General features: G+C 36.5%; 1 protein-coding gene across 1 annotated transcript; it reads left to right on the top strand.

Moving 5' to 3' along the window:
• Positions 1–14,654: 14,654 nt before the first annotated feature.
• LOC120107433 (indole-3-pyruvate monooxygenase YUCCA2-like) lies at positions 14,655–19,681 on the top strand. The gene is made up of 4 exons (XM_039120710.1): positions 14,655–15,269; positions 15,834–16,082; positions 16,655–16,777; positions 19,481–19,681. Exons 1-4 carry the CDS (start codon positions 14,655–14,657, stop codon positions 19,679–19,681), a joined length of 1,188 nt encoding a protein of 395 aa, XP_038976638.1.
• The last annotated feature ends 223 nt before the right edge of the window (positions 19,682–19,904 follow it).

Here is a 19,904-nt window from a genome sequence, read left to right as displayed (position 1 = left end):
TACCATTTGATTGCTTGGATAATGTATTTAATGATTAATTACTCTTATCAGTTTGATGTATCTTTACACAATCTATCATACAAGATCCCTTATATATGATCTCCATGCTTGCATTTAGGTTGTTGGCTTGTTTAGCCAACCTGTCTGTTGAATCAGCACATGAACATGTATGTTTGGGATCAAAAATTTCGACCTGAGCCTAGAACCATTTATGTTGGATTGGTGGAAGATTCGTCAGCATCACCAGCTTTAGATAGATGTTGCCTTAAAACAATCTTGCTCATGTGAAAGGATATGGTATGCCGAGGGGAAGTGGGATGGCTGGAACTGATTGTCTCGTCTAATCTCGGTCCTTCTCCACAGAGGAGGCATTTTCCATCCGTGATATGCAAATTTGTGCGAGTAGTGTCTTTAAACAAGCAGCAGCTATGGGTCACTGATATATATATATATATATATATATATATATATATATATGCATATATTTTTCTTAAATATTAGAATTTGTATGAATATTTTTTTTAAAATTGATATTTGTACATATACCCTCATCACTTGTTTTGTATTTTTTTTTTGGTATATGTATTCATGCCATTTGACTTCGTTAAGAAGTTAACAGTTTAAAATTGAAATAATGGAAAATACTATTAACAGATAAACATGCAAAAAGAAATATTTATAATGTATGTATGCAAATAACAATTTTGGAGGGCATTTATGTAATTTCATATATAAAAATTTTAAATTTTTGCATAAATACCTTTTTAAATACTGAAATTTGTATGAGTGTTCTTCAAATTAATATTTATGTGTATGTCCTCACAAAATATTATTTTTGTATGAATATTTTTGACACAGTGACTCAACAACGTAATTATCCAAAATCATATTTATTTAAATTAAAAATTAATAAAAATTATGAAAATACTTTTGATTTCTGAAGTGGGCGACAGGTTAATAGGTCTCATTGTACATTAATATAATGAAGGGTTGTTTAAGTTGGAGACTGGAATCGAGAGAATGGTTATGATTCCAAGCGGAGAAGTGAAGAGGGTCAAGAGAGATAGTGGTTCAAGAAGCTTGGAATTGCAATGTCTCGCCATTTCCTACCTTTGGAAACTATTACAAGTTGCATGCTACAGGAAACTCTGTAAATCTGGAATAAGGAAGTGGTTAGAAATATATTTGAAAAGATGGAGCAGGTTGAAGAATGAATCATTGCAGTGCAAGAGAAGAAATCGGTGGTTGGGGAACTCGATGCTGAAGACTTATAGTCTTCGCTGCGAAATTTCTGAATTTCATAATTTAACTATACATCGGTGTTAGAAAAATGAAGGAAGACAGTAGGAAAACAGAGGAGAAGAGAAAGTTAGAAGAGATTCTATTTTCTTCATTTCAATTCGTACATATCCCAGGAGTATTTATACATGTCCATGGCAGATTAGTGGGTAACTAATCTAGGTATTAAGCAGTATGAAAAACTAATAGAATGTAACTAATCTTGCTGAGCATAACCAGAAATAGTTGCAGTTTCAGTAAAAGTTTTAGACAACTGTTATGAAATGTTATGGATGTTATTCTGGTTATGAAACATGGTGAAAAAACTGTTAAAAGTTTCACGTGTTCCTGTTATAATGTTGTGGAGCTGGAAGAGTTGGATCAAGTCGATGAAGTTTTAGCTTTGAGATTGGATTTTCGGCTTTGAAGTGTCAAGCCAATGGTGCTGCTATAGAGGAGTTGCAGCTTGGAGTTGCATCCGGACTGATGGTGTTGTAGATTTGAGACTCCCCCTTAAGATGGGCACGTATGTTTAATGCGTCCATCTTGGATAACAGAAAATAGAATGTAGTAGCAGATAAAGCTTTGGTAAATATATCTGCAAATTGGAATTTTGAAGCAATGTAGATTGGTTTAAGGACACCAGCCAACACCTTTTTCCTGACAAAGTGACAGTCCAGCTCTATGTGCTTAGTCCTCTCATGAAAAATCGGATTTTTAGTGAGATGTAGTACTGCCAGATTATCACAACATAGGAGTGCATGCTGTGGATGGTTTGTTTTAAAATCTTTCAACAAGGTAATCAACCAAACAATCTCACAACTCGTATGAGCTAATGCTCTATTCTCTGCTTCTGCAGAAGATCGAGAAACAGTGGCCTGTTTCTTGGATTTCCAGCTAACCAGAGAATCTCCAATAAAAATGTAGAAATCAATGACTGATCTTCTAGTTTCTGGACATGCTGTTTAGTTTGAATCACTATAGGCCTTAAGGTGCAGAGGAGATTGAGAAGAGAAGAAAATACCTTGACCTATGGATTCCTTTAGATATTTCAGAATTCTGTGAGCTGCAAGTAGATGAATTTGTGTTGGCTTGTTCATGAATTGGCTCAGAATATTGACAGCATATGTTATGTCTGGTCTGGTGATTGTCAAATAGATGAGTCTCCCAATCAATCTTCTAAAGTTTGTGAGGATGATAGTGTTATTTCGATGATTAACACAACAATTGAGGGAATATCAAATTAATAATATAGCTTAACTTGATACACCACTAATGAATACCACACTCTTGATACATTGAAAGAATGAGATCAAGACGACTCCCAATGATTAACAACGAGATAAAAATGTTAGAGAGCTTTTAAATCTAATTCAGCAAAGTTTCAAATGAAATATACTCTTAAGGTTAAAATAGTAATTTTCATTGTTAAGGGTATGGAGTTCTACCGTGGCATACACTCAAAATTACTTGAAATATGTTCCATTAATTATATGAATCAGCCTAACCTTAAGATGCAGGAAATTGCGAGTTGAGTTGACCTCAGAAGAAGTGGAGTCGACTCTGGCACATCCTTGGAAAAATGGCTCAGATGAACAGTAAGTGGAGCCGACCCCAAGTTTCCTTGAGTCGACCCCAAGAGAGGAGCCGACCCCAAGTTTCCATGAGCCGACCCCAACTCGAAGCGTCCAAGAAAACAACTCTCTGGATTTTATTGAGAAGGTCGACCCCAAGTTTCCTTGAGCCGACCCCCGATGGAGCCGACCCCAGGAAGACTTGAGCCGACCCTAGGATAAGTGTTCAAAAACCATATCTCTGGAATCCCTGAGAAGGTCGACCCCAATAGAACTTGAGTCGACCCCACTGTAGCACGGGTTGACCCGAGTGAAAATGCCGAAAAAATAAGGTTTCTGTGGTTTCTGAGAAGGCCGACCCCACTGTAGCAGGGGTCGACCCTAGAGAAGGTTGAGTCGACCCCTGAGAAGGTTGAGTCGACCCCAAGGCTGATGAACAGTAACTTGAGTCGACCCCAGGAAAGATTGGGTCGACCCCAGCACGGGAAGGAGCATAACGGCTAGTTCTGCAGAAGTACTTTTTGAGCTTCCAATGGCTAGAAACGGCTAGTATTTCAAATCTAACGAATGTGGAATGACCAATAGAGGTTGGAAGGTATTTAAGAGATACTATTCATCAGAGGAAAAAAATCCTTTTGCAAGAAATCAATAGAGCATTCAAGTTAAAGCAAGCCCTAGCATTCTTCATCAAGTTGCTTCATTCAAATCCCAAAAGAAGGTGGTTGAGCAATCTGAAAGTGCATTCAACAGCTCCACCAACCCATTGTGAAGTGAAGTAACCTGAGCAAAGAAGAGAAGAGCATCCCAAAGCGATAACTATCTCTCATCTCTTCTTTGAGTTCATATTTGTTATATTTGCTCATTTAGGAGCTTCAAACTTCTTTCTTTTTTAAATCTCTTGTAAGGTTGATTGGTGAGCCCATAAAACCAACGGTGTAGGTTGTTGGTGAGCCTGCAAAACCAACATAGGTTTTTGGTGATCCCGAAAAACCAAAGTGTAAATATTTTTGGATTATGAGCCCGGAAAACAATCCAACTGTAATCTGCGGAATTATAGTGAATTTCCAAGGGGACGCTTGGGGAGTGGATATAGGTGCTTAGGAGAGTACCGAACCACTATATTTTCTATGTGTTTGCCTTGAGTGTCTTACTAACTTCACTACACGTACTTAATTAGTATTAACTAAATTACTCATTCATCTATCAAATGATTAAGGGATTAAAAATTTAGAAAACCCAATTCACCCCCCCTCCTGGTTTGTCACCTTGGGCAACAGTTTGTAACATCAACTAGTAAATCTTTGGATGAGTGTGATAACTTGTGATTGGGTTCTATTGGAGTTGTGACTGGTTTGTTGCCGAGAAGCCCAGCCTCTTCAAGGATTTCAAGAGTGTATTTCCTTTGGTATAAATGAATACCCGCAGCTGATCTTGCCATCTCTAGTCCCAAAAAATATTTCAGAACTCCTAAATCCTTGATCTTGAATTGAGAGTTTAACTATGCTTTGATATAGTCAATAGCTGTCAAGTTATTGCTGCCCACAATGATATCATATACATAAACTATAAGAGCTATAAAACCATGCTCATCACTTCTTGTGAATAAAGAATAATCAGATTTGGACTGTTAAAAACCAATGGTAGTGAGAGAAGAGGAGAATTTTGAATACCATTGCTGAGAGGCTTGCTTGAGGCCATAGATAGATTTATGTAATATGTATACTGATTTTCTATTGGATGACTCCCCCTTAATTTGAAAATCCGAAGGTAATTTTATATATATTTCCTCATCTAGATCACCATAAAGAAATACATTGTGGACATCCAATTGACATAAATGCCATTTGTATATTGCTGCTAAAGCAAGGAATACCCTAATGGTTGTGAGTTTGGCTATGGGGCTGAAGGTTTCATGGTAATCAAAGCCTTCCTTTTGTGTATAACCTTTAGCTACCAATCTTGCTTTATATCTCTCAATTGTCCCATCTGAATTTAACTTAGTTTTGTAGACATATTTGCAACCTACTGCTGTTTTTCCTGGAGGTAAAGCAGTGATGGTCCATATTCCATTGGCCTCTAGAGCATCTATTTCAACCCTCATTGCATCTCTCCAATGCTGAGAGACTACAACTTCATTATAGGTTGTAGGTTCTTTGGCTAAAGTTAGAGAGAGTGTGTAGGCTTTGTGAGATGGAGAAAGATGGTCATAGGATAAGTGCTTATGTAGAGGGTGGATAGTGGAATGAGAATTTGGTTGTTCAATTGGTGTAGTAGTGACTAATTTGCAGTGATAATTCTATAAATAGTTTGGTGGATGTTTGACCCTGTTAGACCTCCTAAGAGGGATCATAGAAACATTAGGGTTATGGGACTCATTAAGGAAGGGTAACTCAGTTGGCACGGCTGAGTCTGGACATGCAGAAGGTGACACAGCTGAGTTGTACATGCTGAAGGTGGCACAGCTAAATCTGCACATGCAGGGGAAGAACTAGGTGCTGGAGAGTGAGGTAAAGGGTTGGTGGTTTCTGTCTGAGGAGTGGGATAGGTTGATAAATGAGTATCTGGTAAAGCTGGAGGTAGAACTAGATCTGATGAAGGTGGAGAAAATGCAAGGACTTTTGTGTTAGAATTCTGAAAATGAAATGTGGATCCATGGAAGATGACATCCCTGGAAATGAAACATGACTGATTTTCCAAGTCATGAACTTTGTAGCCTTTAACCTCTGCTGGATACCCAAGAAAAATGCATTTCCTGGCTCGAGGATCAAACTTGGTTCGATTATGCTTGAGAGTGGAAACAAAGCATAAACACTCAAAAACTCTTAAATGAGTGTAAGAAGGAGTGGAAGAAAAAAGAGCTTTATAAAGTGACTTGTTGAGAATGGGAGTGGGTGTTCTATTGATCAAATAAGTGCCTGTTAGGACAGCATCTCCCCAAAACTTGATTGGAGGAGGTGCTTGAAAAAGAAGAGCTCTAGCAACATTGAGGAGGTGTTGATGTTTTCTTTCAATAATTTCATTTTGTTGTGGAGTATAAACACAAGTTTTTCGGTGTATAATCCCATTGAAATTATAAAATTCAGATATCTGAAATTCTACACTATTATCAATTCTGACTTGTTTTACTTTGGCATTAAATTGGGTTTGGACCATACAAATGAAAGATTGCAAGAGAGATTTTATTTCAGATTTATGTTTTATGAGGTACACCCAAGTTATCCGGCTACAATCATCAACAATGGTTAAGAAGTAATGATGACCTTGAATGGATGCTTGAGAATTGGGACCCCATATATCACAATATATCAAAACAAAGGGAGAAGAAGCAACATACATGCTCATATGAAATGACTTCCTTTTTTGTTTAGCTAAATGGCAAACGGTGCATTGCATTTGTTTGTTACACCTTACATCAGGATCATGAGATTGAATCAGATTCAATCTCTGGTTGGATAAATGTCCTAATCTAAAATGCCAAAGATCAAAGGAAGGCAGGAAGGTGAAGTATTCTCGGCAGGAAGAGGGTGGTTGTCAGCCGAACTTGGAAGAAGAAAGTAGAAGACATTATGAACTCTAGCAAGTCCAATCGTCATCCATGAAGAGAGGTCCTGTATGAAACAAAATTTATCCAAAAATATAAGGCAGGAAAAAGAGCTGTGAGTGAGTTTGCTGATAGAAAGGAGGTTAAAAGTGAAGGAAGGCACACATAAGATATCAGTAAGCATTAAGAATTCTAAAATTTTGATAGTGCCAATGTGAGTCACCCTTGCTTTGGTTTCATTAGGTAGCTGAACATGTGCTTGAGTTTCACATGTTATGGAGGGAAGAAATGAAGTGGAGCAGACCATGTAGTCAGTTGCCCCTGTGTCTATTATCCATGAAGTAAGTTGCATGTTAGATGATGCAGAATTCTGATGATCGGCAGAAAAGATGGAGTGAATAGCAGAGGTTTTAGAAAGATTTATACCTGCCATATTAGAATGATGCTGAATGCTTGTTGTGTTGGTGGGTGTAGTCGAGTTGGAAAGTAGTGGCTTGGATGTTTGTGAGTGGCTTGGATGTTTGTGAGTCACTTGGATTGAGCTGATGAGACGTCTGAACATTGAGAGAGCAATGAGCTGTGGAACTTGAGCTTGGGTGAGAGGCAACCTAGATGGATTTATCAATTCTTTCTCTTGGCCTTGAGAGAACACTTGGTTTGCTGAATATTTGTTCTGGAAAACACCATTAGAATTACCAGGTTTGGTCTTGGTGAATTTGAAATTGGTGAGAATCCTATCAACCTGTAACATTTTTCTTTAGTGTGCCCAGATTTTTCACAATAATATATGATTTCAGCCTTATCTTTTCTTTTAGTATGGATTGCAGCAAGTGCAGAAGATTCAGTATTGGGCAGCATTAAGGTGCGTGTTTGCCTTTATCTTTCCTCTTGTAAAACCAGTGAAAAGGTTTTATCCAAAGAAGACATGGGACTCATGAGAATAATCTGTCCTCGAATGCTATCATACGAGTCATTTAATCCCATTAAAAACTTGAGTACATAATCTTTCTACTGAGCTTCACTAATGGTTCCCACCATATTGCAAATGCAATGTCCACAAGAATAGGAGGGCAATGGTCTATAATTGCGTAGTTCTTCCTAAACATCATTAAGTTGAGTGAAGTAATCACTTACAGATTGTGTTCCTTGCACAATTGAGCTGAGTTGATGTTGAAGATGATAAACATTATCCGGTTGAGCAAACCGAGCCTTGAGCTTCTCCCATACTTTTTTTGCGGAACTGATGTAGCGAACATTTGATGCAATCTCCTTTGAAATGGAGTTAAGAATCTAGGAAAGAATCAGGTTGTTGCATCTCAATCAGGGTATGTAAAGGGAGCTGGTTAAATCTGGAGTAGGAATGGTTCCATCAAGGAATCCCAGCTTATTCTTAATGGAAATGGCTAGTGTGAATGATCGATTCCATGATAGGTAATTAGAACCAGTCAAGGGAGGAGTAACCACCACATTGTTAGCATTATCACTATGATGAATGAAGAAAGGACTGTTGGGATCTTCTGAGGGAGAAGGTACGTAAGTTGATGAGTAAGATGGAGAAACAGGGGCTGAAGATTCACCATCAACTATTGAAAAATGTCCTCGAATCAAAAAGATAGTGGATTCAATTGACAAACTTTCAATGAAGGAAAGAAGGAGAGGCTCAACGAAGAAAAGAAGGAGAGGTTTGTTCATATAAAAACCCCATGATTTGAGCTTAGGAAACTATGCTCTGATACCATGTTAGAAAGATGAAGGAAGACAACAAGAAAATGGGGAAGAAGAGAAAGTTGGAAGAGATTCTATATTCTTCACTTCAATTCATACAGATCCCAGGGGTATTTATACATGTCCATGGCAGATTAGTGGGTAACTAATCTAAGTATTAAGCACTATTAAAAACTAATAGAATGTAACTAATCTTGCTGAGCATAACCGAAAACAGTTACAGTTTCCGAAACAATTTTAGACAAATGTTATGAAACGTTATGGCTGTTATTCTGGTTATGAAACATGGTGAAAAAACTTTTGAAGTTTCATGTGTTCCCATTATACTGCTGTGGAGCTGGAGGAGTTGGATCAAGCTGAAGTTTCAGCTTTGAGATTGGAGTTTCAGCTTTGAAGCGTCAAGCCAATGGTGCTGCTATAGAGGAGTTGCAGTTTGGAGTTGCATCTAAACTGATGGTGTTGTAGTTTTGAGAAGCAGGAGATATTTTAGAAGTAGAAATCAAAAATATTATAGTGGCTTCACAAAGAAGACCATCATACAAGATATTTCCACAAATCTACAATCATCGGATGTGTCAAAACCAAATCTCATTCCTCAAAAATTCTAATGGTGAAACATTAGATAGTAACTCAGAAATCATAACTCAGAAATCATAAATGAGCTTTCGATCATTGCAAGGACTAGTCGATGATTCCAACCCCGTCTCCCTAACTTGCCTCCACCTGGCTCATCTGGCTATCAATGTTTAGCAAGTTTGTGTGCCATGTGACACAATGAGATTGAAGCAGCTTTAAGATCTTTGAATTCCGACAAAGCATTAGGCCTTGACAGATTTCCACCCAGATTTTTGGAAGCTTATTGATCAAATATGAGCAAAAATGTTAATGTGTTATACGAGTTTTTTTTGTGCCACAGCTATACTTTTTTTGCTAAAGCAAGGCCTCAACTATGCTTAAGGCGTCGTTTAGGATTGCTTTTGGGAGTGACCAACCAAAAGCACCTTTTGGAGCCCAAAAAAATACCCCTAGGCGACATATGAATGCTAGATAAAAACAACTTTCTAGTCTTTCCAGAAGCTAACAAAATTTTACTCGACAAAAGCTCTATTTTGGAACTTCTCCTCAAAAACATTTTTTAAAGTCCACGGAAAGCTATTTGTGTGATTAAGATATCCTCAAACTTTATAGTTATTATATTATTATAATATTTAGATAAAAAATAGAATATATAAATTATAAATTAACAATATTTAATATTATATTATATTAATAAAAAATTATATTATAATATTATAATAAAATAATATTGTTCCATTATATTATATTAAAAATATAATAATATATGATATTATCATAATATATTACAATAATATAGTAATATAATAATATAATACATTCTTATAATGTTATATTATATTATATTATATTATTACAATATTATATCATATTATGTTATAATACATTACATTATGTTATACTAATATTATGACAATACTATATTACTATCATTATTATATTATATATTCTTTATTATTATTTATTCATAATAAAAGTATTTTTTTAGGTTGGTTACTAAACAAATATGTGTAGAAATGTAGCTTTAGTAGCAAAAGCTCTACTTTCAAAAAAATTTACTGATAAAAGCTCCACTATCAATAGCAATTCAGAATATGGTCTAACTTAGAAGCATAATTTTATAGTTCTGATCCCTAAAGCGAGGAATCTCGGTGAACCATCATAGTTTTCACCTATAAGCTTATGTAATTTTTTTTTTTTTTTTGATACAACAAGCTTATGTAATTCAACGTACAACATCATTACTAAAATTTTGGCATTAACACTACATAGGTTCATTGGGCGGTCAGTTTATTTAAAGTAAGGGGCTTTCATTGCAGAAAGGAATACATCTGATGATACAATAATACTTAATAGCTCAGGAGATAACATGTTCTTTTTAGAGGGCTAGAGGTAATACCTCCTTGAAGGCTATAAAACTAGAAATGGAGAAGGCATACGATCGAGTTGATTAATTAATTTCTTGGAGGATTCTTCACTACTTTGCCTTTCCTGATCAATGGATTAATTAGATCAATGATCGTATAAGAAATCCTAACCATGCAATCTTGGTGAACAACAGCCCTACCCAATTCTTTACCTCAAATGTTAGTCTAAGGCAATGTTGGCTTTTTTCCTCCTGCCTCTTCATTCTATGCTTGAAGAGCCTTGGTATCAAAAAAAGCATCAAACCTTGATAGCTAAAGTATATTATTTGGATTTTTTAGTGGTGTATAAGTATCCAAGATTATTCTAAAGCACACTTTATTTGATACTAAATATATACCATCATGGCCTCTCACATACTCTCTCGTTTAAGCCTTAGCCCCCTCCTTAGGCTAAGTATCCAAATCCAATCAAATCAAATCACAAACACAATGATCTGGTTGAGGTCAGCTCTAAAAGAGCTCGTGCTGCAGTGTCTCCTAGTCCACATCAATCAGATTGAGGTCAGCTCTAAACACACACAGGATATTACAAAATATAAGAGTATTCCTTTTTGAGATAGCAGATTGTGAAATGGGGACATCAAGATCATTAAGGATCACCGCTCTAATTGAGATATCTTTCCTTTATTGGTAGGGTTACTTTAAATAATATTTATTTTTGCAGTTCTCACATCCATTTAAGGTCTGCCATTCCTAGCAATTTTCTTCAATGCCTTAATAAGTCTATTAGAGTTCCTTTGATTGGGGTACATCATATTACAAGGTAATATAATAATTCTAAAAATAATTTATCTAGAAAAATGATTATGGAGGAAACTAAATTTTACCATATTTGGTTGGTGGAAAAATTATTCTAGAAAATGGTACTTAAAAAAGATGACCATTTGTTTGGAGGTAACATTATAGGGAAATATTGCCAAATTTTTAACAATGATCTTGAATAAATAATTCAACTGATGATATTTATTTATTTTTAGTCCATTTATTGACCATTTTTAGCCCACTTGTATGAAGACTGTCAATACAGTCCATTTCAAATATTGAAATATATTTATATAATTTAATAAATATTTTTAAATTAATTATATATTAAAAATATATATTTTTATTATAAATAAATTTTAGTATTTTTAATGTCTTATTAAGTAAATATATTTAGACACAACCAAAAGGAGATTGACAATATTACAAGGGGGGCATTTATTGGTTTCAACGAAAAACAATGGAGGCATTTCTATCAAACAATGACAATTTTAGATTACCTCTGCTCAGTAATCTGACATGAGAAAAAAATAAACCACCTTCCCAATAGTATTTGTTTTGTTTTTTCTATCATTAAAACAACCATGGGAACCCTTGTTTATTTTACTCTCTCTTCCATCCTCTCTTCATACTAAATATGATAATTTGGTATGGGATTTACATGCTAGATTGCCTCTAACCAAATGAGCTCTTAGATCCTTTCCATCGGGATATGCGCCGACCGAGGGCTTCATCTTGTGCCTTGGAATCCATCTACCAAGAATGTGAGGTGGACTGGGAATTCCAAATCTGGGAATGCTGTGGAATGCTACGATGGCCAAGACAGCAGGCGGATTGATACTCCAACCTAACCCTCTTTGGGTTAATTCATGCCCTATTTGATTTTTTAGCCAAACCAAGTACCACTGGCAGGGATAAATGGACCCGATCCAGGGTCGAATGTACATGGTGTTTGGCGATATTTTCGGCACGTCTAGTGCACACGATGGGGAGGAAAATGGATGAAGCTCGGAGCTTGGAACGATTAGTGGTTCATTTTGATATCTTGTACCATTGGTTATTGAGCTCTGCTGCGCTTTTCTCCATGCTCAAATAAAAGACGGAGTTGACTAGCTATTTTCAACATCGCGGCAAGAGACTGTAGTTGAAATATCCTTATGGCATGGTAGAAGAAAAGATGGCCCTTTTCTTCTAACAGGTTCTGATAACTGCTGCAAAATCTTGCAAAGATGCCTTGTGACGTTAGGAAGTCTAGACTACTTTGGCCCATCACTTCCAAACTTGATTTTGTAACATATTAGTACCCACTTTTGCTTCCCAAGGATAAATAAAGAATACCAAATAAAATTTTGAATTTTATGAGTTATCTCGAAAAGATGTAAACATAACACTTCTAGAATCTGATAGGTTGAACAACATATTTTTCCACAGTTCAAATATTTTTGGTACAAGAATAAGATAAAAGAGAGTTCTTTCTTCATGTTTCTCTTTTTGAAAATTGAGTTAAGTAAATCTTATGATAAAAAAAAAGGAAAAAGAGAAACCATTCGGTATTTTTTTTTCTTCGTCTAATTATTTCCTCTGATATTTGAATGTTAGATGATGCCCACCATTCACAACGCATGAGAGAAACCTAATGATATGGCAAGATAAGACCACAAGTGCGCAGCCTAGCTAGCACCAACGCAAGGTAAGTCCAAGGCAAGAGAAGTCCAACCATATGGTGAACTTTAATGATACCATATGGGCTCCCATATGGTGCGGTGCTCAAGCTCCATGGCCAGAAGCAATGAGGCATGGAGATTTGGCCAGGGATAAGAAATTATGGAGCCAAGCAAGCTGCCAAAGTACAAAAGCAAGTACAGGGTCCTTCGGCTTTTCAATATTGGATCTTAGCTATCAGATTTGGAATTCAGCAGCCACAAGTACGAAATCACGTGAATTGGGCTCCCGGTGGTAGGACCCTGGCTTGAAATTTCCATTTTAAAACAAGAGAGTGTGACGAAACATTTCCAAGGTGCGTGCAGGCACACAAAGTGATATGGCTAGGTAGCAACTTTATCTACTTGCGTATATTTGGATTGAAAGTATTGGACAGAGAGGCCATGCTATTCTACCAAGCTAGGACTCTAACCTTATCTCCATGCCACTTCTTGATTGGAAATCTAATATGGATTATTCCATGAAACTTTTCTGCTCTCCCATGATTCTCGGAGAAGTAACATACATCAGGATTGGAAGTGATTGATCTTCTAAACTAAGAAGAATTAGCTACTACACATATTATTTACGGTTTAGCAAAGGATTCACTTTCCTTTGCATGAGCCCGCCGCCGGGTCGTGTAATAATTGCTTTGGGATATGTACAGATATGTTTGGAGTGATTTGAGATTTGTGCAGAATGCGATTTGATGAATGTCAATATTTCTACCAGAACCCACTAGCTACTATGAATAAATTGTTTATCAAATGTAGCTCTTGATTTTGATCGAATCTACACTTGGACGTGATATTGCCCACCTGTCCACACCCCACCTCCCTTTCCCCCAACCCCACCCAGTGACAAGAATGTCATTATCCTGCAAGATTCCAGCTTATACCTAATCTGCGTGGAATTTTAGTAGCATGGGAAGTGAAACCCCACATTTCTCATCCAAACATGGACCATGACATATAGATATATGTTAGAAAAATTCAACTATCTAATCCAAAAGAGAAACAAATGATTAGATACTAGATATTTATTCATCATCGCATATGCTCTATACTTATTCTCCTAAGCAAACAAGGCCAAAAAGTACCCTAGGAATAGGTGGGGAAAAAATGTTATGCGCATAAAAAAGGAAAACAGCCATAAGATTCCAAGTAGAAACCTTGTTTAAGTTTAAGCCAGTCTCTTCTTCTCTGAACTGCCATTCACCATCCAGTGGCAGATTGGCTACTGTGACATCCAACTTGTTTCTATTTGTATTCTTCTCTTAATTTGGTTGTCTCCATATAGGTATTCAGCATATATCCTCGTCAGCAACATAGCACGAGCTTTATCTGATTCATAGCCAGTTGTTCTCATCTCACCTACGCTGCACAAAAATCCAACTGCCCGAACTCCATCCTCTCCATCTCTTCTTTCATTCCTCTTGCTTGTTTTTCCCTCCGTATTCCCATGGAGAGCCAAATTCCTATCACAGCTCGGCTTGTCCTTTTCAACAAGTCTTCTTCACCACATTTAAAGAACCCCGTTGCACTTAAACTCTGCATCAAACTTCTGCTATTTATATGGATGCTCCTCTACTGCCACAGCTAAATAAACCACATAAAAGCCATTTCTTATCTCGAAGGATTCCGGTGTTTATTCAACCAAACCTGATACTCCCAGCTCTACTTTGCTCTAATCTCCATATTACCAACTACTAGATTCGAAGCTTCACTGTAGTTTCTAAGTTTCATAGTGGTCAAGGTTCCCTCCAGGATCTCAAGTTTGTCGTTTGGAACTTCTTATGCCATATCTTGTGCTCTATTTTGCTTATTCATGGAGTGAAAGCAATGGATATCGAAGACCTTTTGCCACCTTTTGCAATACCGAACAATACCCGAATGACTTGAAGAATATAGGTTGAGATATTTGCCAGCATGTTTTCTACCCCTTCGTCAAGCTAGCTCTGCTACTCTCTTCATGACCATTATACTAAGAAGAGCCCAGGTACAGTGCAAAGTCACTTCAGCGAAACAAAACTCATCTCCCATCCTGGAAATCAAATTGTATGGGCCCCTGATGAAATCGAATCCAAAGCAGGTATGGGTGCCCGGGCCAATAATCGTAGGAGCTGGACCTTCGGGCCTGGCTACTGCAGCATGCCTCAAAGAGAAAGGTATCCCTCCATTGATACTTGAGAAGGAAAACTGCATTGCCTCGTCATGGAAGCTTAGGACTTACGACCGCCTAAAGCTTCATCTCCCCAAGCAATTTTGTGAACTACCTCTCATGCCTTTCCCACCAGCCTTCCCAACATACCCGACAAAACAGCAGTTCATAGGCTACTTGGAAGCCTATGCTGAGCATTTCTCAGTAAAGCCTTTGTTCGGAATGAAGGTACGATGTGCCGAATATGATCCAAGCATTGGCTTTTGGCGGGTGGAGGCCAATGACTTGGAATTCATATGTCGATGGCTTATCGTCGCAACGGGGGAGAATGCTGAGGCCATATTGCCAAAGATCACCGGAATATCACAATTTCAAGGACAGGTCCTGCACACAAGTTTCTACAAGAATGGAGATGATTTCAAAGGGAAGAAGGTTCTGGTGGTGGGTTGTGGGAATTCAGGCATGGAGGTTTGCTTGGACCTGTGTAACAATGGAGTTCAAGTCTCCATGGTTGTTAGAGATAAGGTGAGATTCTGATTTGTTCTTTTCTTTTGTTTATTTTTTTATTTTTTGTCTCTGTTGTTTTCCCTCTCCTTTCTTTTTATGGCCTCCTCTATCCTTTGACTCCATTCCCATCCTACTCTACGTTTATCTTAACTTTTTTTTTTTTGATTTTTCACATCATTAGTTATTATTGAGGTTGAATTCATCTGAGCAGTTGCCTTTTTCATTCCACTCCTTATAATTTTTATCATTTTCTATCACTGATATACTGTCACTCTCACTTAAGAAATTTACCTTTTTTACCATGATGTTTTTTATATTTTGTTTCATTTATCATTTTCTTCTTTTATATAGCACTAATGCAATGATGTGGTGTTTTGTTTCCCTAAGATTTTTCTTTCCTTATCTTGTTTGAAAACCTCTTTAACATGGTTTTCGTATTCTGAATTCATTCTGCATGTTCTTAACAGCGTTTTATTCATTTCAAATAAGAGTTCTCTTTGTTTTTGACTTTCTATATGCCTATGTACAACCATTCTTCTTACAACAGTAACCATGGCATTGCTTTCTCCATGAATCTTGCAGTTGCACATCTTGCCAAGGGAAATACTGGGGATTTCAACCTTTGGGCTGTCAATGCGGCTGCTCAAATGGTTTCCTATGAAATTGGTTGATGAGTTCCTCCTTTTATGCTCATGGCTGATTCTTGGGGATACAAAGAAATATGGGCTCGCTCGACCCAAGATGGGGCCCCTCCAACTAAAGATCACCACCGGGAAGACCCCGGTTCTGGATGTTGGTACTTTCTCAAAGATCAAAAGTGGCCAAATTAAGGTCTTGGTCTAATTTTTCTTTTCTGTGTTTCATTTTATTACTTGCCATGCACTATCATAGTTATGTGATTCTTTTCTTCACACTTGAATTCAATATATATATATTTGTCAGTTCTTCATCCATTTATCTTTATGTTTGATGTTTCATGACACTAAACATTTATCCATGCCCAGATCATGACGATTTGAAAGATTTCACAATCACTCTCCTAGCTAAACTTTTCTGCCCGGTGGGAAGGAAAAAGACGTGAACTTAAACAAGAGGTTTCCTCAAAGAGTTTCTCGAAAATATTAGGATAGAAAATGTGTTTAGTTTGTAGGAATCCATGCAAGTTTGTTAATCATTATATATAAAAAACAGTAAGTAATAATTAGATGAGGATCAGATAACTGTGATGTGAAAGGCTAATCATTCACCCGAGCCAAGGTGATTAGCCTGCCTTTGGTTGCTAGAAGCTGGGATATGGTAAGAATAAGCCATATTTATGCATGGTGATAGTTTAAGTAGTGAACATACTGAGCTACTTGGATCGGCCTTCTTTTCTTGATATGCATCTAAGTAGTTTATTGCAGGTAGTCCCCGGCATCGACCGCTTTGCAGATAACGGTGTGGAATTCGTGGATGGCAAACGAGAGGACTACGACGCAGTCATCCTTGCAACAGGCTATAGAAGCAACGTACCTTCATGGCTCAAGGTACAGATGACCATCCAAAACTACAAGACATAGTATATATTTAGTGTGAAAAAAAATATGAAGGCATATTCTATGCAAAAGTAGCAAAACTATGGTGATCATATGTAGGACTAGTAGTCTCCAAATGGTTAGGTTAGATTCATTTTTTCTTTGGTTTCATCGAAAAGTAAAAGCCCAAGTGCAGTTCGTCCATCTGAGATATCACCAAAGAGAAAAATGCCTTGGAGCTCTACAGATATTCTGATATAACAGGACCAGGATGTGTTCTTGCTGCTGCTCTAATGAAAAGAACAAGCAGAAGAGACATGGCTATGATAGAGTCAATGTGGCTCAATCAGTAACCCCAACCCTTACCCCACCACCAAACTATAAAGCAACTTGTACGTAGTTTTGTAATATTAATATAATAAAATTCTGGGGGAAGTTCTACTTCTCTCATTTTACACTCAAAAAAGATAGAGACGATGTGATCAAAATTTGTGGTGAGGAAGTTAATTAGATATATGCTAGGCAAAAGGTTTCTTCAAATCAAGACCATAGACGCAAAGGACTTTGAATGATATAAAGTTACAGAGTCAGCCTAGCCAAGTTGGAACTTATATGCAAAGCCACATAGCAAATCATAAAACCTTAATAAGACCATGAGTTGGCAAGAACACCTGGTATTTTTTTTTTACATGAACTAGGAGTCAAAAGAAAAAAGAAAGAAATACTGCAGGGAGAAAAGTATATTACTAGCATTTATTTTTTTTGCTAAAAAGCATACAGGAATCTAGAAGTATAGCATTTTCATATAAACTCATGCAATGCTCGTAGGCAGATTACGCTTTTGAAATCGATACATGTGACATGTGCCCATCATGATATTCCCTTTAAGATAGTATAGATGACAAGAAAGAACAACATAGGTCATGATTGGTGCACGCGAAGAATCCTTGGCCGCCTGCAATATTATTATTGCAGAAGCATGGGCAAGAGCAATGAGAGAGATATAAATATATTAAAACATCCTCCGGCTTTGACAGTGATTTTGGACCAAATCACTGAGGTCACAGTCCTCCGTGGAGTACACTGCAGACTACTGTTCATGGAATGGAGGGTAGACTAGCTAGCTGTTTATGGAATGGAGGAGGTACGTCGGCACCGTTCCAGCTCAGTTGAAGAACAGGAGCAACAGTAAGATGGTAAGATGGGCCACAGCAAGAAGAAATGGATACACCTGAGCAGTGATCCCTACTTCCAGAGAAATCATTGCAGAAAGTGGAAGAAATCAACATCTTACAATCGATTTCAGCTTCGACAAAGCCAGTTCACGTTGAATCCCATCCGGTACATGGTCCCGGAAACAATCATTCACATGGATCGAAAACTACCCATTGGGCCTAGTGTGGACCTCGCTTATTCTTTGACTAGATCTCATGACAATCTCTCTCTCTCTATGTATCTATCTATCTCACAAATACACATAATTATGTAGTTATATGTACATGTATATATCTAGATATGTACGCATGTATAGGTAAATGAATATATAGATAGATAGATGTAGATAGAGTAAAGCTAATATGGAGGCGTTCGCATAACAATACATATAAGGTCAAGTTTAGATAGCATAATTAGAGACCTGACACTGATGATCTGAGCAATTAGATATGACCTACTATTTTTAAATTACTTACTGTCAAAAATATTATTTGATTTGGAGATTCCTAAAGTATACATCCAATGATTACTAAATATATTATTTATGTTACTTAAACTATCCATTTTTGTCCAATAAATGCACAAGTGATACACCAGAGATTTTCAAATCATTTCATTTTTTGATAGTAAGTATTTTACACAATAATAAATCATATGATCAAAAGCAGTTTGTAGATAATATATCGTATTTAACACCTCGAATTACCGGTATTAGGCACCTAGTCATCCTCTTAGGAGACCTTATTTGAACTATTATGTGAGGCCCACATTTTAGCTCTACTAATTATATATATATATATATATATATATATATATATATATATATATATATATATATATATATATATATATATATATATATATATATATATATATATATATATATATATATATTGTGCGCGCGCGCGCGCGCACATTTATGTATGTATGTATATATATGTGTTGTATTTCTATATGTATGTATGTATGTGTGTATATATGTCTATATATATATATGTGTGTAAAGAGAGACAGAGATAGAGTTGGCTCTACTTAAGTGGATCTTCACTCAAATCTAATTAGGTTTAGATCAGATAATAGAGATCCAACGTTAATGATTTAAGCCATTGATTATAATTTGCTATCTTTAAAATACTTACATATCAAAAACTATATGATTTAAAGACTCTAACCTATACATCAAATGATCAAAAAACATACATTGTTTCACATTATTTAAACCATATAATTTTTTAACTGCTTGACGTATGTATGTGTGTTTATGTAATATATATATATATATATATATATATATATATATATATATATTATGTATATAATATATATGTGTGTGTATATATATATATGTATGTATGTATGTATGTATAGACGTGAGGCACATGTATATATGTCTATATCTATGAATTTATGTATGTGCATATGAATGTCTTAGTGTATTAATGTAAGCCTGCATGCATGTTAATATGTATTGAGTGTGTTCAATTGTTTTCTTGTCACAAGGAGGAGGAGTTCTTTGATGAAAAAGATGGTTTTCCAAGGAAACCATTTCCTAACAGTTGGAGAGGGAAGAATCAAGTTTATGCGACAGGGTTCACCAGGAGAGGATTATTGGGATCTTCCATGGATGCCCATAGGGTAGCAGAGGACATTGCCTGCCAATGGAATTCCAGGACCGAGCAACATCTGCCTTTGGAGTTATAGTTAGCAGAAAATGACTGAAGCTTTTAAGTTGCAGATATTCCTCCCGCTGAAGTTAAAAGGTCTTGTAACTTATGGTTCTTGCCTTAACTTTTAGAATAATGTACTACTAGAATTGCACAGAAGTAACCAAACTTTACTACTTTGATATGGAGATTATAACAAAATTATAACTAAGCTTTGATGTAGTGCAGTCTTATGGGGTTCAACCATGTATTGCTTAGCT

Source organism: Phoenix dactylifera, unplaced genomic scaffold (genome assembly GCF_009389715.1).
Source record: "Phoenix dactylifera cultivar Barhee BC4 unplaced genomic scaffold, palm_55x_up_171113_PBpolish2nd_filt_p 000862F, whole genome shotgun sequence".
Lineage (NCBI taxonomy): Eukaryota > Viridiplantae > Streptophyta > Magnoliopsida > Arecales > Arecaceae > Phoenix > Phoenix dactylifera.
The sequence above is the reverse complement of the archived record's forward strand: the minus strand, read 5'-3'. Positions and strand labels throughout refer to the sequence as shown.